The sequence below is a fragment of the Spermophilus citellus genome (genome assembly GCF_964194105.1).
Source record: "Spermophilus citellus genome assembly, chromosome: 12".
NCBI classification, from domain to species: domain Eukaryota; kingdom Metazoa; phylum Chordata; class Mammalia; order Rodentia; family Sciuridae; genus Spermophilus; species Spermophilus citellus.
This window is the reverse complement of record NC_138198.1, coordinates 93895893-93917216: the sequence shown is the minus strand read 5'-3', so window position 1 is coordinate 93917216 and position 21324 is coordinate 93895893. Positions and strand designations below refer to the sequence as shown.

The following is a 21324-nucleotide window of genomic DNA, read 5'->3' as shown; positions in this document are numbered from 1 at the left end:
GTTGTTTGAAGGCAGAAGTTTTAAATTTTGTTTAAGAATATAATTTATAGTTTAGTTCTTTTATGGATGATGTTTTTGTTGTTGTATGTAAGAAATCTTTACAAATTAACCTAAGTCACAAGATTTTCTTATATTTTGTCTTTCAGAAATTATTTGGAGTTTTAGGTTTTACATTTGGGCCTATGATTCTTTTTTTTTTTTTTTTTTTATACTGGAGATTGAACCCAGGGGTGCTTTACCAATGAGCTATATCCCCAACCCTTTTTTATTTTTTTGTTTTGGGACAGGGTCTTGGTAAGTTGCTTAGGGCCTTGATAAATTGCTGACACTGACTTTGAACTTGAAATCCTCCTGCCTTAGCCTTCTGAGTCACTGGGATTACAGGCACATGTCACCATGCCAGCCCAGAATTAATTTTATGGTAAACATACTCTGAGATTTGGGGCAAAGTTTCTTTTATTATATGTGGATATTCAATTGTTCTGCACTTTTCTTTCTCCTCTGAATTTCCACTGAACCTTTGTGGAAAAATTCTCTTCTCCTTTCTTTTCCCCATTCCTCCTCTCTGTTGCTGGGGGATCAAACTCAGGGTCTTAGGCAAGTACTCTACCAATGTGCTATGCCCCTAGGCCCATGATGATACACTTTTCATTACAGTAGCTTTATAATAAGGCTCAAATCAGGTAGTGTGAGACTTCTAATGTTTTTGTTTTATCTGTTCTAACTCCAATGCATTTCTATATAAATTTCCAAATCAGCTTGCCAATTTCTGAAAAAAAAAAAAAAACTCCTGGAATTTTGATTGAGATTGAATTGCATTTAGAGATCAATTTGGAGAGAATGAATATCTTAGATGTAACTTTTTGGTAGATATCATTTATCATATTGAGGAAGTTATTTTCTATTTCTAGTTTATTGAGAATTTATATCACGACTGTTTGGTGGATTTTTAAATATCTTTTAAGAAGACAATATGTTTTTCATTTTTAGCTTGCTAGTATGGCAATTCACCTTTGTAGAAAGCACTGTTCCCAGTGTATGAGAACTGGCTCTATGAAACTAAAAAAGAGGCAGACATATCCAGGATCATAGAGTGCAGTTTACTGGGGTATCTACTGACAGAAGCATATCTTGGGTGGCTGCAAGAATGGTGGCTACCTGTAATTTGGTTTGGAGGGAGGGGACTATGGTCAAAGTGACTTTGTTTAAAATCAAAATGTACCTGGTTCATCTTAAACCAATAACAAAGATATCAGGCACATCTCTGGCACTGATGGCACCAGGGACCAGTCATAAAGCTCCACATATTCCTTTAGTGTTTTTGTAAAAAATTATAGTATGCTGGGAAACTATTCAGGGAAAACAGACCAGGGTTACTCAGGGGAAGTCATGGCAATTACAACTCAAAGGGGCTGCATAGATCAAGCTGAATCCCTAATTTATTTCCTTCCTTCCTTCCTTCCTTCCTCCCTCCCTCCCTCCCTTCCTTCCTTTCTTCCGTACTGGGGATAAAATTCAGCCTGTGCCTGTGCATGCTAGGCATGTGCTCTACCACTGAGCTACATGCCCAGCCCTTACATACATTGATTTTTGAAGTTAAACAAAACTTGCATTCATATATTAATCCCTGCTTGGTCATGACATATTATCCTTTTTTTTATATATTGGTGAGGTTGAATTGCTAAAATTTTGTTTATAAGTCTTACATGTTTATGAGGAATATTGGCCTGTAGTTTTCTTGTAATATATATATTTAACAATCCTAATTGGCTTCATTTTTAATTTTAAAATCAGGTAACACTTCATTCCATAAAACAGAATCAGTTTTCCTGTGAGTCAAGCACTCATCAAAATAATTTGATGAGTTAACATCAGATTATTAATTTTTCTTACACAAAATAAGGACAAGGGAACTTCACTATTTCACCAGTTGAGAATAGCTGTTCTCCCTCCAATCCAAATTTCTCTTGGAGGACCAGATGTGTCAGTTTGGTTTGATTAACTCCATGTTGTTGTCCCCCGCCCCCTGCCCCTGGAATATTGTCTCTGTTGAAAAACTGGCTTCACAAAGAAGGTGGCAGCAGGAAAATTTCAGAACCCAAAGCTTAAAAATAAGTCTTGGGCAGTGTGGGGTTATTTTCTGTCTCTGGGGGGGATCATCCAATGTCCAAGGCCTGGGGACAGAGGCAAAGTCCCCAGCCACCCATCTAGGAGATGTCACTCTCAGTAGCTTCTGGTGTCCTGACCTGTGCTCACCCAGAATGATGGTGAGTAAGGAGCAGCATGTCACAGGGGCCCCCTGACCCTCTGGGAGACAGAGCTCTCCCTCGGCAGACCCCGGGACTGAGGGTCAGCGGCAAGGGGAGAATCAAGGACTGTCCTTGCCTGTGTCCCTGAGGTCCTGGGGCAGGGATGCAGGAGGCAGCTAGTGTCACAAGACGTCCCTGTCCCCAGCCAGGCTGGGCGCCTGGCTAAGCGAGGAGAAAGACGGTGTCTCTCCTCAGGGCCTGGCCCCTGTGCCTGGTCTCACTTCCTTCCCGGCACCGCCTGGAAGGGGAGGAAGTGACACCCAAGGGAAGGCCGGGAAGTGAGGCCACTGTCACATTCAAGCTCAGGGTGCGACAGCTGAGTCAGCCTCCCAACAGGCCGCATGCTCCGCTCCTCTTCATGTACCACATCCCTTCTGAGAGTCACGCCCTCCCCTTTATAGGCACAAGGACCCAGAAGTACCAGAGACACGTCCATGTTTAGGTCCTCGGATCTGGAAGTGCCTCAAGTGTCCATGTTTAGGCCCCTGGATCCGGAAGTTCCTCAGACATCTATGTTTAGGCACCCGGATCCAGAAGTGCCTGAGGTGCACGTGCCTGAGGTGCACGCCCATGTTTAGGCCCTAGGACCAGAAGTTCCTCAGGTGTCCATGTTTAGACCCCTGGATCCAGAAGTTCCTCAGATGCACATCCATCTTTGGGGTCTTGGATCCGGAAGTTCCTCAGTCCTCCCTGTTTAGGCCCCCGGATCCGGAAGTTCCAAAGGTGCACGTCCATATTTAGGCACCCGGATCTGGAAGTGCCTCAGGTGCACGTCCATGTTTAGGCCCTAGGACACGAAGTTCCTCAGGTGTCCATGTTTTTTTTATTATTATTATTATTTTTTAGTTTAGTTAGACACATTATCTTTATTTCATTATTATGTGGTGCTGAGGATCGAACCCAGGGCCTCACATGTGCTAGGCGAGCACTCTACTGCTGAGCCACAATCTCAGCCCCAGGAAAAACTGATGAAATTGTGGAGTTCCACTCTGCCTGCACCTCTTATCCACCCTCAAGCACCGGCCCTCTTATCAGCACGGCACACCAAAGGTGGCTGTCTCTCCCTCAGGAGATAGCCTGCATTCTCCCTTGAGTTCATATTCCTTGCTTTTACCCCAAAGGAATCTCTATTTTGAGTTTATCCTCCACCCTCCATATGTATCTACTAGCTCTGTCTATGCCTTTGATCCGCATGTGCTGAAATTCTTTCCCATCATGTTGGTCAAGAACCCCAGACTGGTTCTGGGTCAAGTTCCCTCTTCTCTCTGGGAACTCCTCACACCCTTCTGCCGAGACATCTCTTCTTCCGTGACAAAATTAGGTATTTATAGACCAATAAATGTGTTGCTAGTTCCCTCAAGGGAATGAACAAATTGAATATGTTCTGTGTATAAACTTTATGGACTTTTAAAATGGAAGGCAATTTTACAGTCTTTTATTGGCACTCCTTATTTATTTGATCTACTTCATTAAAAATCTTTTATCCCATTTTACTCACTGGGATTTTGCTGTCTCATATGGTAGCCAGTAATCACATGCAGTAATTTAAATGTGTTCAATTCAAATTAAATAAGACGAAAACTCATTTGTCAGTCTCACCAGCCATATTTCAAGTTAGAGCCTCACGTGGCTAATGACTTCCGTTTAGGACACTACGGATACAGAACATGCCTTGAAAACCTATGGCTTTCTTCCAGTCACTAACCTGATTCAACCCTCAAGGTCTGCTCCAACTGTAACTTCTGATTACACTTTTATCAAGAGTTCAAAACCATCTCCTTTTCTCAGGACACTAGTCCTGCGCGGAGAGGCGTGTGGACCACGGAGGTGCAGTCCTCCGGTCTTCCTAGAGGGGCGCGCCCGCTCGCACTTCCGGTAAGCAAGCAGCGCGAGGCCTTCTTTCTCCCTCCTTGGGGTCGGTGCCCGCAGCCGGCAGAGCGAAGGGTGAGTGGGGAGGTCTGGCAGCGTGGCCCCAGGTGCTTCCCAACCCGCCCCTGTCCGGCCTCAGTCCTCCCCGCCGCTTTACCTGGGCTCCCGCGGCTTGCCTCCGTAGAGCCGGCGGCTGTACCAGGGCCCGCCCCTCGAGGTTAGCTGTCAGTTGGCCGGTCGGTCAGCGCATCCTTTCATCTTTTCCACCGCTCATTCACCGGTCACTGACTCCTCCAGCACTTAACGAGCCTCCTGTGTGCCCGGCTGCTGGTTTAAGAGGTGGACTTGGCGCTGATGGGTTCCTTACTGCCACTTCTCGGGCGGCCAAAGCGAGCTTTTAGGTCTCAGCCATCCGTCCTGGCTTCCCAGTCTGGGTGTGATCCTGTCAGACACTTCCGGAACACCTTCCACTTTCCCCTTCGTAGTTTTCATCACAATTAAGTTGGGTAATTAAGTGTGCTTTCTGTTTAACGTGCGCCTCTCGCTATTTTTAAGTTATGTGATGGCAAAGACACTGTCTTGATACCTTTTTTGCTCAGTGCACAGATAGGCACTCAATAAATATTTCTACTTTTATACTTAATTGATTTGTGGTTCTAGGGATCGAATCCAGGCAGGGCCTCATGCATTTCAAACAAGTACTCTACCACTAAGCCACATCCCCAGCCCCTTGATAAATATTTTAAATAAGTATGTGGGAAAATGCAGGCCCTTTTCTAAAGGGCGTTTTGATTTGGTGGGAGAATGCATTTATGAAACAATACTTCCTCAGAGTAGGCATCCAAGAGGATGTACCCTGGTGTCAGATGAGTTGATTTCAAAACAATCAGACCATATCACGTAGAAGCCATATAGCCTAGGATAAATTATTTCATATGTTCTGTTGCTCTTCAAACAGTTGAATGTACACCATAGAATGCTGTGAAGATGAAATGAATTAAGACACTTAAAAGGTAGATAATGCTGGAGTCTAATAAAGTTTCAATTGGTGTTTTCTGTTACAATTGAGTGATTATAAATAGATTCATTGTAATGCATTACATTAGAAAGCAGATACATTGTAGAACCGAAGGCCTCAGCAAGCAGGATTGCCAGGGAGGGAAATGCCTTCTTCCAGAGGAAGGGGCTATAGGCAAGCTCAGTGTTCCCACCTCCCCAAGGCTCCACCCACCCACCAAACACCACACACACACACACACACACACCAGGTACTAGAAAGCTGGTTTGCTAGACAGCTGCATAAATACCTAAATCCAGAATTCTGATGAGAAACAGTTGGTTTCTACCCCCACTGACAAGACTGCTTTCTCAAATTTGCACCATAAGAAGGTAGCAGAAGCTCTCCCCTGAAACACTAGAACACCTTTTTCCAAACTTCCTCTCGGTGGGATGATGGGAGAATCAGTGGACCTATACTTTCTTTTACCAACTGCTGGCTGGCAAATTTTCCCCAATAAAGTCTATTCTGTAACCCATACTTTGTGATGTGGAATTTACCCTTATCTGTGATGTCTTGGGTACCTACTCATTTTTTTTAAATGTATATTTTATTGTTCAGGTTTAGTGAGGACCACAGATCAGAAGATGATTGCCTTTGAAAATGTACTTTGTTATGGTTTTCAAGAAAAGGGGGCATGCCTTACAGGGAAGCATGTGGAATTCCTCTGCCAATTGGTCAAGAGGCAGAGGGAGTGAGGGGAAATGGGCAAGAGCCTGTTTTGTGGGTTCAATGGGAAGAAACCATCAAGACAGGGTAAGCAAGGGTAGGATTGGCTGATTTGGATAATTTTAGTGACCTCTCGGGAGAGGGGTTCTTCCTAGTTGTTTGATACTTGATCCTGAAATGTGAGTAGAGGGGAGTGATGGCCTTGAGTATGAGAGCCCTTTAGATAAGGTGGTGGGGCTCTGGAACTGTTGGTTTCATTTAGAAGGTATGCTCATAGGTGAGTTGTTTACTATCTCTAGGGATTGGCTAGTCCTGGGAGGAACAGTCTCCCCAGTATCATTAAATACCCAGATGCCAAAGCATCATAATAAAAAGACATGTTTTATACACCAGCCCACATACTCAGATACTTTTTTGTTGTTTCCAGTTCCTATAGCTCTGCAATGTTACATTATTAATTCCATGTTTAGGAGAGGAAATGGGATTTCAGAAGGATTCATTTGGTGAATGATGTTGGACAACTAGTTAGAGACTGTATCATGAGTCTAAATTGGGTCGTGTGACTTCAAAGCTGGTCTCCAGCTCATACTGGGTACTGAACCCAGGGCCTTACACATGCCAGGCAAGCACTTTACCACTGAGCTATACCATCATCCCTGAAACTGGTGCTCTTTCTGTGAGCAAGATCACTTTGCTATGGCAGATACGAGAAATGCTGTGGGAACAATTTTCAGTCCATATTAGGCACTTGACAATGTTGACCACTACCTCTTTGAATTTTCCAGTTCATTCTTTTATATAGATAGAAGGTGTTATGAGTTATGCATTGGGTTGAGTGATGGAGATACAATAGTGAGCAAAAATGTTGATGTACCTTACAGTGAAGTCATAGATAAACAGGTATTAACCAAATGATCCCACTAAAGTATATGCACTGACAAAGTGAAAAAAGTGCTTTGAGGGAAAGAAATGTTTTTAAACTTTGTCTCCTGTGTCTCCTTGACTAATCCAGGGTTCTTAACCCCTGGTTGTACATCAGAATCACTTGCAGAATATATTACAAATATAATTGTTGGGACCTCATCTAGGAGATTCTGATTATGCTTTAGTGAATTCCAGATAAATTCAATGAGTGCAGTCAAAGAGAGCTTTACCTTGACTAAAAGTACATTGCTTTTATTAAAAAACAAATAAACAACAACAACAAAAAAAACTGGTCAGGGGCACACGGAGAGAAAATGTGTAAGCATTCCTATTAATAGCCCCAGCCAAGCTTCCTGATATTAGCCACAATCAGTTGCTAGACAGTGAGTAATACCCCTTGGAAACCTTCTCCACTGGAACCTTCAAATCTCCAGCCCAACTGATAAAAGATCACAACCACATTAAGGATCAAAAGTTGAAACTAGGGCCTGGGGCTGTAGTTCAGTGGCAGAGCACTTGCCTAGCATGTGTGAGGCACTGGGTTCAATCTTTAGCATCACATAAAAATAAACAAATGAAATAAAGGCATGCTGTCCATCTATAACTACAAAATTTTCTTTAAAAAGTTGAAACTAATAGTTAAACTTGATCAATAAACAATACTGTGAGAAATACTAGTTTATTTTTGTTTAAAATCATTAAAAACAAAATAAAACTGGTTATAAGAACAGATCAGATCTGCAATTTGAAAAGATAACTCTGGTTACAATGTAGATTAATAGAGTAATGGGGATACAGTGCATTGAGGAAGTCAGTAGATAAGTTATTGTAAAGTATGACAGATGGGACAGTTAGGATGAATATGGTGGTGGCAGAGTTTAGGATGGGCAGACAGGCAATGAAATCAGTAGGCTAATATGCATTAAATAAAGGAAGGAAGTAAAAAAAAGAATTTTGTTATGGATGATTTCTGGCTATACAGCCAGGTAAGATATTCCTGTTACCTGAAAGGGAACCAATGGAAGAGAGCAGATTTGATATGGGAGAAATCATGAGTTGTTTATGAATGTACTATTTGATATGCATTTGAGAAATTCAAGAGGAGTTATGGTGGGAGTGAAGAACTGTGGGTAAATAGGTCTGGAGCTCAGATAGGAGGTCTATACTAGAAGATGGTAAACAAAGGTGAGGGTTAGGTAGCCTTGGAGGAAAGTGGAGAGTTAAAAAAGGGGAGAATTTAGGACTAATCTTAGAGAATTCTGATTTAGAGGGGGTGGACCTATGAAGGAGATGGAGGAGTTTATATCCTTCCTTCAGCCACACACCCATGGAAGATGAGTTGGTGAGGCATAATATTTATAATAAAATTGAATAATACCACAAACATTGAAAAAAGAAGGCAAGAGACATAACAGAAACTAATAGTCACTAAGGATACATAGATGTGATGCAGCCCTTGGTAAATGCTATGTACACAGGTCTGACAGTGCAGCATCATGTGATTCCTTTTTGTTTATTTTTTAACCTTATGATTTCTTAAATTACAATTATCACATAATAAGAACTAAAAAAATATTTATTATTTTTCTTCTGCAAAAAATTAAGAAAAACATCCCCAAGTTTCTACTGTGTTTTGGTGTATTTGAAGCACCTGTTAATATCTGGTAAAGTATAGTTTAGGAAATGCTGCTTTGTTGGTACCTCAGACATAACTTTCTTAGTGAATAGCTCAGCAAATGACACCAGCAACCTCCAGTCACCAGGCATAGCCAGAAACCTGAGTCCTTCTAGATTCCCCTTTCTTCCAAACCCTTATTCAGTGTGTCCTATCTTTATATTTTTTGACTCCCATAGTCTAAATAGTTGCAACAAACCTTTACTCATCTCTTCTCTCTCTTTGTGGGCACATAAATCCTCCAGCCCTTCCTGTGGCCATGAGGGATCAACTCCTTGGACCCTGGAGGGCTTGGCTGTTCCCCTATAGTTATCTCTTCTCCTTAATTGTACCCCAGGCTCTGGAACATTATTCTTAACCAGGCTTCTACCTATTAGAAGCACTTGGGGACACTCACTTAAGCCCCATCCCTGGAGATTCTGACTCCATGAATCTCTCATGGTGCCTCTATACTAAGACATAGCCAGAGGTGACAACCATTAGTCTGGCCTCCCTAAACCATTTTCATTTCTTCAATAGGCCACATCTTCTCACATTTCTCCCCTCTCTCCATGGGCTTGGTCAATGATCTTTCTCTTGTGCTCATCATCTTTAGATTTATCAATCTGTATTTACCTGTCAATTTCACATACTAAATAAACTGAGTCCTTGCAGACAGAACTCATTATCTTGAGACTCCTGTTTAGTATGCCTGCTAGCACATAGTTAATGTTCAAGTATTTGTTGAAAAAATGGATGAAGGAATCTCTTTCTCTTTTCCTTGTGCTGTTTCAGAATCTTGTGACAAATTCAAGAATAACTTTTCCTTGTTTGTACATGTATAGCCATTCTTCATAACTCCTTTCTAATCTTTTCATCATTATTCCTAGTTTATAGTAACAATCAAGGTTGTCCTGGGCATTAACCAATTCTGAAATAAAAAGGAGAAGTTCTTGAGGCCAGGCAACCCTGAGGTCATGTCTTGACTGGTTTGGGACCTTGGGAAAATTCATTAACTTTCAAGAAGCTTTCATCATCTGTAAAACATGGGGATCAAAATATCACATAGTGTTACTGTCATGCCCCAATAAAATAGAATTTGTAAACTACCTGGCCCATAGTAGGTACTTATGAAGTGTGAGTTCCTTTCTTTGGGAAGTTAACTACTTTGATTGCAGAGCCCAGTGCTCTGCTCACTGGCTGTATGCCTTTGGTCAGCTTATGATTCTCAGTAGTCTAATTTGGAGAATGGCCACAATTAGGATTATCTTTATATAACACTATTAATTATCCCTAATTTTGTGCATAACATTATTCCCAAAGGTCAAATTGGTTTTGACTATATTAAAGTTTTGTTTCACATCCCCAAAAATTCTTGAATCATCTATAGATGTATTATTTATATGGAAGCTCCCTTTTAGTAAATTTTCTTTATAGTGCTATATTCCCTGGCAACTGGCCTTCAAAAACCTGTATTTACATTCCAAGCATATGGTTTGCTTGTATAACACCAGCACTATCCACTTCAGGGCCTCCCTGAAGAGTTGGAATTCAGAAGGAATTCCTCAGATACAAGTTTCCATCTCTTCTCTGCCTCAGCTGGACAGCTTTTTCAGACTGTCTATTCCCAGAATGTCAGAAGAGATCACAGCATTGGCTTACCATGCTCCAAAAGAACAAGAAGGACTTATAATTGTGAAGGTTGAAGAAGAGAATTATGTTTGGGGGCAGGACTTTGGCCTTCAGAGGAACTCCCAGAGCCAGGAGGTCTTCCGCCTGCGTTTCAGGCAGTTTAGTTATTCTGACTCCAGTGGGCCCAGAGAAGCTATGAGCCAGCTCAAGGAGCTTTGCTCTCGGTGGCTGAAACCGGAGGCACACTCTAAGGAGCAGATATTGGAGCTGTTGGTGCTGGAGCAGTTCCTGGCCATCCTGCCTGAGGAACTGCAGGCCTGGGTGCGAGAACAGGGGCCAGATAATGGAGAAGAAGCTGTGACTCTGCTGGAAGAGTTGGAGAAAGAACTCAATGAATCAAGGCAACAGGTAAGAAGTAGGTGTTTTGTTTGTTTGCTTGACTATTGCAAGTTAATGGGGAAGCTGTTATGAGTCGCATTGACTCCTCATGGAATTATCCAATTTCTATTTTATACCATATTAATTATTCACTCATTGGTTCATGTCATTAGGATTTTTAGACCTGTTGTTTTCTCACTGATCATCTGAATAGGTTTCTGATTCCTTCTGTTTAGCCCTGTTGTTCTAGGGAGTTTCCTCTTGTGCTTCCTTAGAATCACAGTGCTAGTACTTGATTACTTCTAGGACTCTGCTCGTGGCCAGAAAATGATCTGGAAGAACACAACATGCACAGGAGTTCTGAAGTCTCTAAGTCACTCGTTGCGGTCTTTGGAGAGCCAATGCAAGAGTGAGACTCAGGAGCCCCAAGATTTCCACGAGAGAGGTGAGGATCTTTAACCCTTTTGGGGTTGAGGATGAGGTAAGGGCGATCAAGTGTTCCATGGTGCATTTTACTTAATAACAGTCACTTGCAGCTGTCACTAAGTATTGTGGAAAGAACCCCCATTTGCCTTGAAATACTCTTCCATTGGCTCTGCATTATTGTTTTAACTTGGGTTAAAAACAAAGGTCTTTAATAAATTCTCTATAATACCATAATGTTCAAAGACTAATATTCTGTTTTTAAAATAATACTTGAATCCCATTAACAAGGCAAATTCTAAGATGAAGATGAATACTGTATCAGTAACAGAAACTTGAACACAGAAAGTTTAACATTAAGAATTATGAACTGTTTTACAATGAATATATTCTGCTGTAATATATAATAAATTAAAATAAATAAATAAATAAATAAATAAATAAAAGAATTATGGACTGTAACTAGCATTAACCATTAAGTGGTATAACTAAATACTAAAACTCTAAATTGGCAGGAGTAAGGCATTGGGTGGGTGGGGGGGGGCTCTCGGCTTAAGGCAGAATGCCCAAGGAAGGAACGTATCTGCAAGAGGGTGCTGTCTTTCCCCCATCTGCCAGGGCTGAAGTCCAGATCTCTCTGGAGAGGTAACAGCCATGACCCACTAGTTGGAGATGTTCAATGAAGTGCCCAGCTGGTCACACTCACTGAGGAGCTACCCTATGGGTGCCAGAAGCCTCCAATGGGGAAGTGACATGGCACAGAATTTGCAGGAAGCTGCTGAGGGGGGCAGTGCCTCTGAAACTCATTGGGGTATGCACTGCTGGTTGTCCCCCACACTGCAGAAACCGAGAGAGCACACCAGATCAAAAAAGAAAAGTTCCTTCCTCCTCCACTGGCCCTCTAGCCCTGTATACTATTAAAACCCATATCATGTCAGCTTGATGCCAGTATTGCAGATAGTACAATGAAGGGTAGATTTTAAATTAGGAGGCAATAAATTGATAGATGTCATGGGTGCTGAGAATTAGTACAAAAAGGACTTTGATTAAGGCAACATCATCCCTAGGGGCACCAGCTACATCAGCTTATTACTTTGTTGTCATTAGACTTTCATTATCATTCTGATTTCATCTTCATCAAGCAATCTTATTAACTTCCTATGAAACTTAGCTATAATAAAAATGCATTAATTCACTCTGTTTTGTATGATGATTACATAGTAATTTTCATGATGGCCTTATTGCTCGGTTTCATGAACTTGGTTTATAAGATTCTACTCCAAGAGGGAAATCCATACCTAGTGTGTTGATTGAGAGGCATGTGATGACACAAACTTCAAGGTCAGATCCTGAACCTTAGCAATTCACCAAAGTAATCAATTCTATTAATCCAATGAAGTGTCCTTGAAAACTGCCTCTCAACCTTCCCCCATGCATCAGACCCTGATACTACCCTCTTAAGTATCCTTTGCATCAAGTAGGAGCTACATTAAAATGCATTTTAAAAAAATGATCAAATCACCTATCTTAAACAGCTAAATGGATTATAATTGGTTTTTCAGCACTATAATGTAATACATGGGACAGCTAACTTTATAAAGATAAGAAGTTATTTAGCTCACAGTTTGGGAGCTTCAAGTACATGTCACCTGCATTGGCTCAGTTCTGCTGTGTTGCATCATGGCAGTGACATGATAGGAGAGCATGCAGGAGCAAGTGATCACATGAAGCAGTGAAAGTGACTCAAAGGTCAGACTCAGGCTTTTCTATCCTCTCACAAGAACTCACCAGGGTCCCATGAGAAATACCTTATCCATTTCCAGGACAGGCTTCTAGGGACCACCCACTGAGCTCCATCTCTTAAAGATCCCATCAGTTCCTGCATCACGGCACTGGGAACCAAGCTCCCAAGACATCAACCCTTGGAGGCCAAAGGTATTCAAAATATATATTGTCTGAATCATTTAGGGTAGATTATTTAAGGTCTCAGGGGCCAGAGACTCCACTATAATTCCTTAAGTGCTTTTGGGATTTTTCTTATTAGCATTTTTAAAGGGACAAATTATATATTTCCAAAATTCATATATTGAAGCCCTGAGTCCCAGTACCTTATGATATAATTGTATTTTTTGGAGATAAGGCCTTTAAAGAGGTTAAATGAGGTTATTAAATGGGCTCTAATGCAATATAACTGGTGACCTTATAAGAGGAAATTAGTACACAAACAACACAGACTGCGATGACCACATGAGAATAAGCAAGAAGATGGCCATCTATAAGCCGAGGAGAGATTGACTTGGAAAGAAACCAAAACTTCTGATACTTGATTTTGGACTTCTAGCCTCTAGAACTGTAAGAAAATAAATTCCTCTTCTTTAAGCCTATTTTTGTGGTATATTTTTTTATAGAAGCCTAGCATACTAATATTAAAGTTATTTCCCAAGTCAATATGAAATATTCCTAGCCTCAATTTGGTTCCTTTTGTTTGTTTAGCAGAGCTTTCATAAAACACTTGTACTTGAATAAGTAAAATGACCTTTGACCTTTGTCTAACTAAGCCTCTCACTGTCTCTGACTCCTGTGTTCTTTGTCTCTGTTTATTTTGACACATTTCTCTGGTCATGTTTCAAATTCTCCACATTCTCTTGAGGTTCAGGGATAAAGACAAAATAAAATATTTTAGTGAGGATCTGATTACTTTAAAATGTAGATTTAAAGTAGAGTTTTCTCCCCAACTCTTATCTGTTACACTTTATTTCATTGTTTTTCACTTCACAATGACATTATGTTATAGATTCAATCACATTATCAGCAATAGTGATTGTCTTTTAGACATTTTTGGACTTAGCAAAATTTCTCATCCTCATTTATGCCTGGTGTCCAAGTGTGTGGTCTTGGATGGACTTGACTAGGTTCCTGATAAATCACTTTATGCTGATGTCTGAAGAATTAATGTGAATAATCCATATTTTCACCTAAGTCATAAAGTTTATATTACTGGAAGGATCTGCCTTGATATAAGAGTCACCATGCCTTTTTTTTTTTACAACCTTGGGTTATAATTTTCTTGTAGGCTCTTTACTAGCCTAACAGTATGTCTTGTTAGAAGAAGAATTGGTGGTGGAGATATGGATGCAGGTAATTTATTAAGGACATGTTCTTTGGGAAAAATCTTAATAGAGGGTTTACAGAATTAGGAAGGGAACTGAGCAAGGAATGATATAGTCTCAGGTAAAACCTAATCTTGGTTGAATCCTTGGAAAGGTTCTGGAGCCTTAAGAGCATGATTGCATTGCAGAGTTGCTCTTTTGATGCAGTGGAGGCAGTGAGGGTGAAATAGTTTCCTGGGCTAGTGGCTTTCATCATCCAGGGCAATTCTCCAAAGAAGGGGGCCGTTGTGGAAGATTAGGAGTTGTCTTTGTTTTTCTCAATAGTACTGGAAATTGAACACAGGCCCTCATGTAAATGCCCTACTCCTGAACTACTCTCCCAATCTTTTTGTTTAATTTTGAGTCAGGGTCTTACTAAGTTGCCCAAGCTTGCCATTTTCCTGCCTCCCAATAGTTGAGATTAGAGGTATGCACCACCACACCTGGCTAGAGTTGTCAGTTCTGGCTGCTGTTCCACAATGTCATAAACTGACTAGCTTATAAACAGCAGAAATTTATTTTTCACAGTTCCAGAGGCTAGGAAGTTCATGATCAAGGTGCCAGCATATTTGGTGTTTGGTGGAAAGCCATTCTCTCATAGATTGCACCTGTGTACTTACATGGTAGAAGGAGCCAATGAGCTTTGTTGGACCTGTTGTTTAAGGGCACTAGTTACATTTATGAGGGCTCTGCCTCCATGACCTAATCATCTCCCAAAAGATTCCACCTGCTAATACCATCACTTTGGGAGTTAGGATTTCAGCATATGAATTTTTGGGGGAAAAGGATATTCAGACCATAGGAGGAACCAACACTCACTGCAGCCAAGGGCAAGAGACATCAAACTAGTAGTGAGGTCTGCATTGGCAGTGCAACATAATCTAAAGAACATTAAGGCTAAAAGCATCTGTCATTGAGCAATCAGAGGTCACATTCTTAGTTAAAAGGATTTTATACCAAACATGTCACTGAACAGGTAGCAGGTGTGATAAAGGAAAGAGCTATTCTAACAGAGAAACCTATTACTTCTTTCTCAAAGAATATAAAACGAAAGACTTGTTTTCATACAAAAACATAACTTTTCCAAAGAAAAAATGAGTTTTAAATTATTTTTTTAGTTCAGCTACAGTCCTGCTTCTTTCCAAAGGGAAGGCAGATAACTCAGAGAAAACTGAAAACTTTGAGTTTAAGCAGATTTGTTTGAATTCTCACTCTACCAATTATTAATTCTATAGCCTTTCATACTCTTTCTGAGCCTCAGCTTCCTGATCTGTAAAATGTATATAAGTTTAGAGGACTTTGGGAGGATGAGAGCAACTTCAGAGTTCTAGAAATAATTCAATTGATATCACCCGTTTCTGTTGTAAGTTACAAGAAATCTAGAAAAAAAGAGGAGCATGTTGTATGAGAACTGGGTTTGGATCAGGAAGTCACATTTGCCAATTGTTTCCATCGACCTTCTTTGATCCCTTACACTTGAAAAGATGGACCCCTAAGGCTCCCACCTAACCCCAGAATGAGTCAGGAACCCCGATACATTCCTTTCTCATGCTTTGTATATCTTATTATATTGCTTGTTTTTTATTTGTTCCATTTGAAACCTGCTAGAATCTGCTATTGCCTTCATGCTTTCTAGTTCTTTTCCAGCTACCTTTGTTCAATACTAACCTCCTAAGCATTTTATACTCATATCTCCTGCTCTCTTACTTTGCTAGAAGTACCATTGATTTAAGACTCAGACATCTTTACCCTGATTATTCTGCATCATATCTTTTCCTTTCCTGCATTACCTAAAATACATTCTTCTCTACTCCAGAATCATCTCCTAGCTTTATAATTTCTCACTGATACTCCTATTTATCACCTCTAACTAAGGGCTTTCCTAGTTCATTGTCACTCCTTTCCAATATTAACTCTCCTTGTCTGTCTACTTGACTTTCAGGGGGTCACCTCCCACTACTCCAGGCCACTTCACTGAATTTTCCTAGATTAGGAAGCTAGTTTTAATAAATTTTTCTCCTAATAAGAAAATACCTATTTCATTTGTTTTATTTTCTGCTCTTACTACAATAATTTCCTTTCTTTCAGCATGGAGAGTAAATGACACTTGCATTTTCTATTCACACTTTTAGATGGCAAGATGGTAGCTGACAAAATGTTGACAGCAAAGCAAGAAATTATTGAATGTGTAGCCTCAACTGCTATGATATCTCCAGGAAGACTTCTTGGGGAAATTGCTTCAGTACAGATAGTTGAAGAAGCTTTGGACGGTCTGGACAACTCTGAGAAGCAAAGGGGAAGTGCTACAATGAACAAAATGAGTCAGGTCCCTTCCCAGGAAAGACAGTACAGCCTGGCAATGTTCAACAAGAAAATCCCCACAGAGCAGTGTTTCCCTGAATGTCATGGAATTGAAGGAAATCTCAATATGAACTCAAATGATATTACACCACAGAGAATTCACACAGGGGACAAGCTCTATGAGTGCTTTGACTGTGGGAAAGCCTTTTGCCAGAGCTCAAAGCTGATTAGACATCAGAGAATTCATACTGGAGAGAGACCTTATGCATGTAAAGAATGTGGCAAAGCCTTCAGTTTGAGCTCAGACCTTGTTAGACATCAGAGAATACACAGTGGTGAAAAACCATATGAATGTTGTGAATGTGGAAAAGCTTTCAGGGGCAGCTCAGAGCTCATTAGGCATCGGAGAATTCACACAGGAGAGAAACCTTATGAGTGTGGGGAATGTGGGAAAGCTTTCAGCCGGAGCTCAGCCCTTATTCAGCATAAGAAAATTCACACTGGTGATAAAGGCTATGAATGTATTGAATGTGGTAAGGCTTTTGGTAGGAACTCTATCCTTATTGAGCATCAAAGAATTCACACTGGAGAGAAACCTTATGAGTGTAATGAATGTGGAAAATCCTTTAATCAGAGCTCAGCCCTTACCCAGCACCAGAGAATCCACACTGGGGAGAAACCTTATGAATGTAGTGAATGTAGGAAAACATTTAGACATAGATCTGGTCTTATGCAGCATCAAAGGACACACACCAGAGTTTAAGTCTGAGTAAGAGTTGTATAATTGTGAAATGCAAAAAATTCACTTTGAGGATGAGACTCAACAGAAGATAGAATTTTCCTGAGAGTAGGGTGTCTGTCCTTCCAGCCCAGTTCAGTTCTGTAAGAGGAGATCCACATGATTGTTACGATTGTTAAGTGTTAAGTGGAAAGATTAAAAAAAAAAAATCAGGTCTTTTGAGTATTCTCTAGAAATGCCTAACTTTATCTGCATGAAGTCTCTCATCAATACCACCTTTACCTCACCAACCCAAATATAACTGCCACCGTGCAAGTCCAGAATTATGTACCTAAAAGAGCTCCTTACATGATGGCAAGGATAAGATCCCTGCTCAGCGTTTGTGCATTTGGTAGGTGAAGGCATGTACTAAGAATTACCTGAAATGTTGACTTGTATGGGAAATGTTGAATTATGCCCTGGCTTGTTTTAACAAGATCCAAGGCAGTTTAATATTATCTGAGGAATGGTGGTTCATTGTTCCCACTTCCCATTTCTCTCCACAGCCCTATGCTTCCTACAAGGCCAATTCAGGTTTGCTTTTTAATTAAGCACCTGCTGTGTTTAGCTATTTGGGACAGATATGGTCATTGCTGTCCCAGAGTTAAGGGTTAATGGAATATACATATTTACTAAATAAGTAAGTAAAGTGCAATAAGTACTTTGATAGGATAGATCCAGGGTGTTTCTGGAGTACATGGCAGGGCTACCTTACCTGATCTCTAAAGACTTCTTGGATGTGCTAACATCTCAGTTGAGACCTAAACTGTAGAAATTAGCCAGGTCAAGGGCAGAAGAAGGCAGAGGTTATAGGACATATAAGGCATGAAAAGAAGAGAATCTGGAGACATCAGGACTCTTCACTTAGCAGGAATTATTTGTCATAGTCTGGCAGGACATGTGGCTAAGAAGCCAGGACATGTGCCTAGAAGATATGTGTTGGATTTTCTCTATTTATAATCACTATACAGAACTTATAACCTATTACATTTTCAAGTACTCAGAATGAGGGTAGTAGAAGACTGGTACATCTTATGGAAACAGGCATGACGCACACCAAATAAAGAATATACATTGGAGGCTATAGGGACAGTGAGGTCTAGAGTGTGTGTTTCATGACCCTGGATCTCAGGAAATGGGAAACTTCCAGGGACCCAGAAATGAGAAGTTTGCCTTCCCAGACCCTATATTCTTCATTCCCTTACTCTTACCCTCAGCACCAGCTCTGTAAACTCTAAGCCACTTGAGGGCAATAAATATTTGTTAAATTAACCAGATTCCTCAAAATTATATTTTCCTAATTTTTACTTTGGCAGTTTTAATTAACCTACAATTGTTGAGGGCAATTAATACTTAATAACTTTTTTCTTTTTTGGGTACTAAGGATTAAACTCAGGGGCAGTAGACCACTGAGCCACATCCCTAGCCCTATTTTATATTTTATTAGACAGTGTTTCACTGAGTTGCTTAGCTTCTTGCTAAATTGCTGGCTTTGAACTCGCAATCCTCCTGCCTCCGCCTTCTGAGCTACTGGGATTACAGGTGTGCACCACCATGCCTGGCCCTTAAAAACATTTTTGAAGATTTGATGTTCATAGTTACTGTGGGTAATAGAGATGAAATTGGGAAGGATCTTTGTGCCCAAAGTTTACGCAGTTGTCATTGAGTGAGATCAACCATAAGATTAAAGGGATCCTTCACATGGGATAGTGAGTTGCCTTTTCCTATAGGTGACAATCAAATGATTTAATGTTTTAAACAGCATTTGATGGCTTTTCCTTATTGTAAATGCTGATAATACAGAACATATAAATTACCCACAATCCCTTTACCCAAAGAAACACTTAACATTTTAGAGTACTTTGTGTTTTCTTCTCCAATCCTAACATTCTTGGCAAAAATATTGTAAATAAAATTTACTAATTTTAACATTTATATGTTGAGTATACCCTTTAACTGTTCAGTATGAGAATGTAAAGCAAGATGTAATAAAATTTGAGTTTTAAAGTTTTGCTTTGAAATTATTCATTCAGAAATAGGGAGAACACTAACAGGAGTGGAAGATAGGAGATAAAGAGGTTGTGGGAATAATTCATGGAATTGGTATTCTCAATTTTTATATTCTGGGCCAAAAAGTGTCAGGAAACTATCTGGTCTCTATGATTGCAGTTCACTGGCAAAGTCATAAGAGGTGACATCTGGTGGTGGTGTTGAAGGACCATGAGAATGAGACTACTAGGGAATCTCTTTAAACACAGGCATCTCCTAGTCCATTAGAATTAAGACTCTTCCTTTTCTTAGGGGGTGGTGGTGGTGGTGGTGGTGGTATACACACCAGGTTAGAATCCTCAACATTAACTGCTGGGTAGGACCAAGGACCTGGGAGACTATCATGTCCTTCTTCTCACTCAGCAGGTCTACAATAGAAATCTAAGTTTAGAGAGACCATGGCCAAGGCTCAAATTTCCAATCCTTCCAGACAACCATTAGTTGTTGTCTATGAAACTGAGGGAGAAAGGGAAGGCAGGAAACCAATATTAATATACTCTGCCTCAATTGTACATTTTCTGTTTTTAATCCACTTAAGGCAGACATTTTCCCCTCCAGACTGCTTCTAGTGCAAGAGAAACAAGACAGCCATGAGCAGGGGGAACATTATTTTTCTTTCCCAGAAAAGGCTAGTGAAAGAAAAAAATTTTCCCTTTAATAGCTTATTAACAGTTCCTCTTTAAATAAACAGAAATGTTGAAGCTTCTTCAACTGTGGGATTATCTTCTTCAGCTCCTTTAACACCAACAACCAAAGGTCTTGACCACAAGGCTACTGCTTTTTTATATGCATATATTTTTTGGTACCAATGATTGAACTCAGGGGGACGCGACCACTGAGGCCACATCCCCAGCCCTATTTTGTAGTAGATAGGGTCTCACTGAGTTGCTTAGTGCCTCATAGTTGCTGAGGCTGGCTTTGAACTCGCAATTCTCCTGTCTCAGCCTCCCAAACTGCTGGGATTACAGGTGAGTACCACTGAGCCTGGCTGGCTACTCCCTTTTTCAAGCGTAAGTCTTTAGGGAATGGCTTCTATTTGTACAGGATTTAGAATTTTAAGAGGACTTGTTTATATGTATATAATGTAAAATGGGTAAGTCTGCCATTTAAAAAAAAATCAGTGATAAAACCAAGGATAAGTTAATTTTGCTAACAAACTTGAGATTTAGAAAGGACAAATGCTGTGGAAAGCAAGTATTTTTTCGTAATATTTCCCCAATATCCTGCACTTCTTTTTGAGTTTTCCTAATTTTTTTCCTTTCGAGTTTTTCGGTGCTGGGGATCAAACAGTGTCTTGTGCATGTTAATAAGTATGTGTTCTACCACTGAGCTACACCCTCCTATCCTGTCCTCTAGCCTTAAATAGTGCAGAAAAATTTGAATATATAAAATCACAAGAAAACATAAATTTCCTATAACCTCACCAACCCAGAGACAACCACTGGGATTGCACATTTCTAGTATTTTTAATGCATAAATATATTTTTTACATGGGGTCATACAGTACAATTGTAATATTTAACAATCTATCATGAATGCTTTATTTCAATATTAATCAACAAATTTTAACAGCTTTTAAGATTTTGTACATTCATGATGGTTTCTGAAGTATATTTATTTTCAGATAGAATTTCAAAGTCCAAAGGCAATGCTTAAGGCTTCCGGTAGTGATTGCTAAGATATTGTCTACTCTCGTGACACCAGCAATAGAATCCCAATTTCCCTGAATCGCTTATCAATTTTGGAAGTGCCATATCAATTACTTCAATGAACATTTTATGAGATTGACATACATGTGTTGTCCCTTGGCACTTTTGTGATTTTCCTATTTTAATGCTAGTTTTTCAACTAGAAGTTTTTCATGGGAAGATAGCACAGTGATTTTACATAGGGTTATGAGTTCTACCTTCTAGACATGACCTTTAGCCTTCACTTCATCTGCCTAAAATAAAACATGGGCTATAATGAGAAATAAATAATGTATACATACAGAGCCCTTAGCAAATACCTATTACATTTCTTACATGTAAGAGCTCTCTAGAGTATTTTTTCCTTCTGCTCTATATCAATTCCTATTTAATGTCTTTTCCTTGTCAGTTTGAGTATTTCTTTGTGGAAAAAGAGGAAAATGA

At 40.1% G+C, this 21324-nt stretch overlaps 1 protein-coding gene across 1 annotated transcript; it reads left to right on the top strand.

Annotated features, from left to right (window-relative positions):
* The first annotated feature begins 4205 nt into the window (after positions 1-4205).
* ZSCAN30 (zinc finger and SCAN domain containing 30) lies at positions 4206-19979 on the top strand. Its single transcript, XM_081262717.1, has 4 exons — positions 4206-4253; positions 10012-10522; positions 10799-10937; positions 16197-19979. Exons 2-4 carry the CDS (start codon positions 10115-10117, stop codon positions 17126-17128), a joined length of 1479 nt encoding a protein of 492 aa, XP_081118843.1. The 5' UTR covers positions 4206-4253; positions 10012-10114; the 3' UTR covers positions 17129-19979.
* The last annotated feature ends 1345 nt before the right edge of the window (positions 19980-21324 follow it).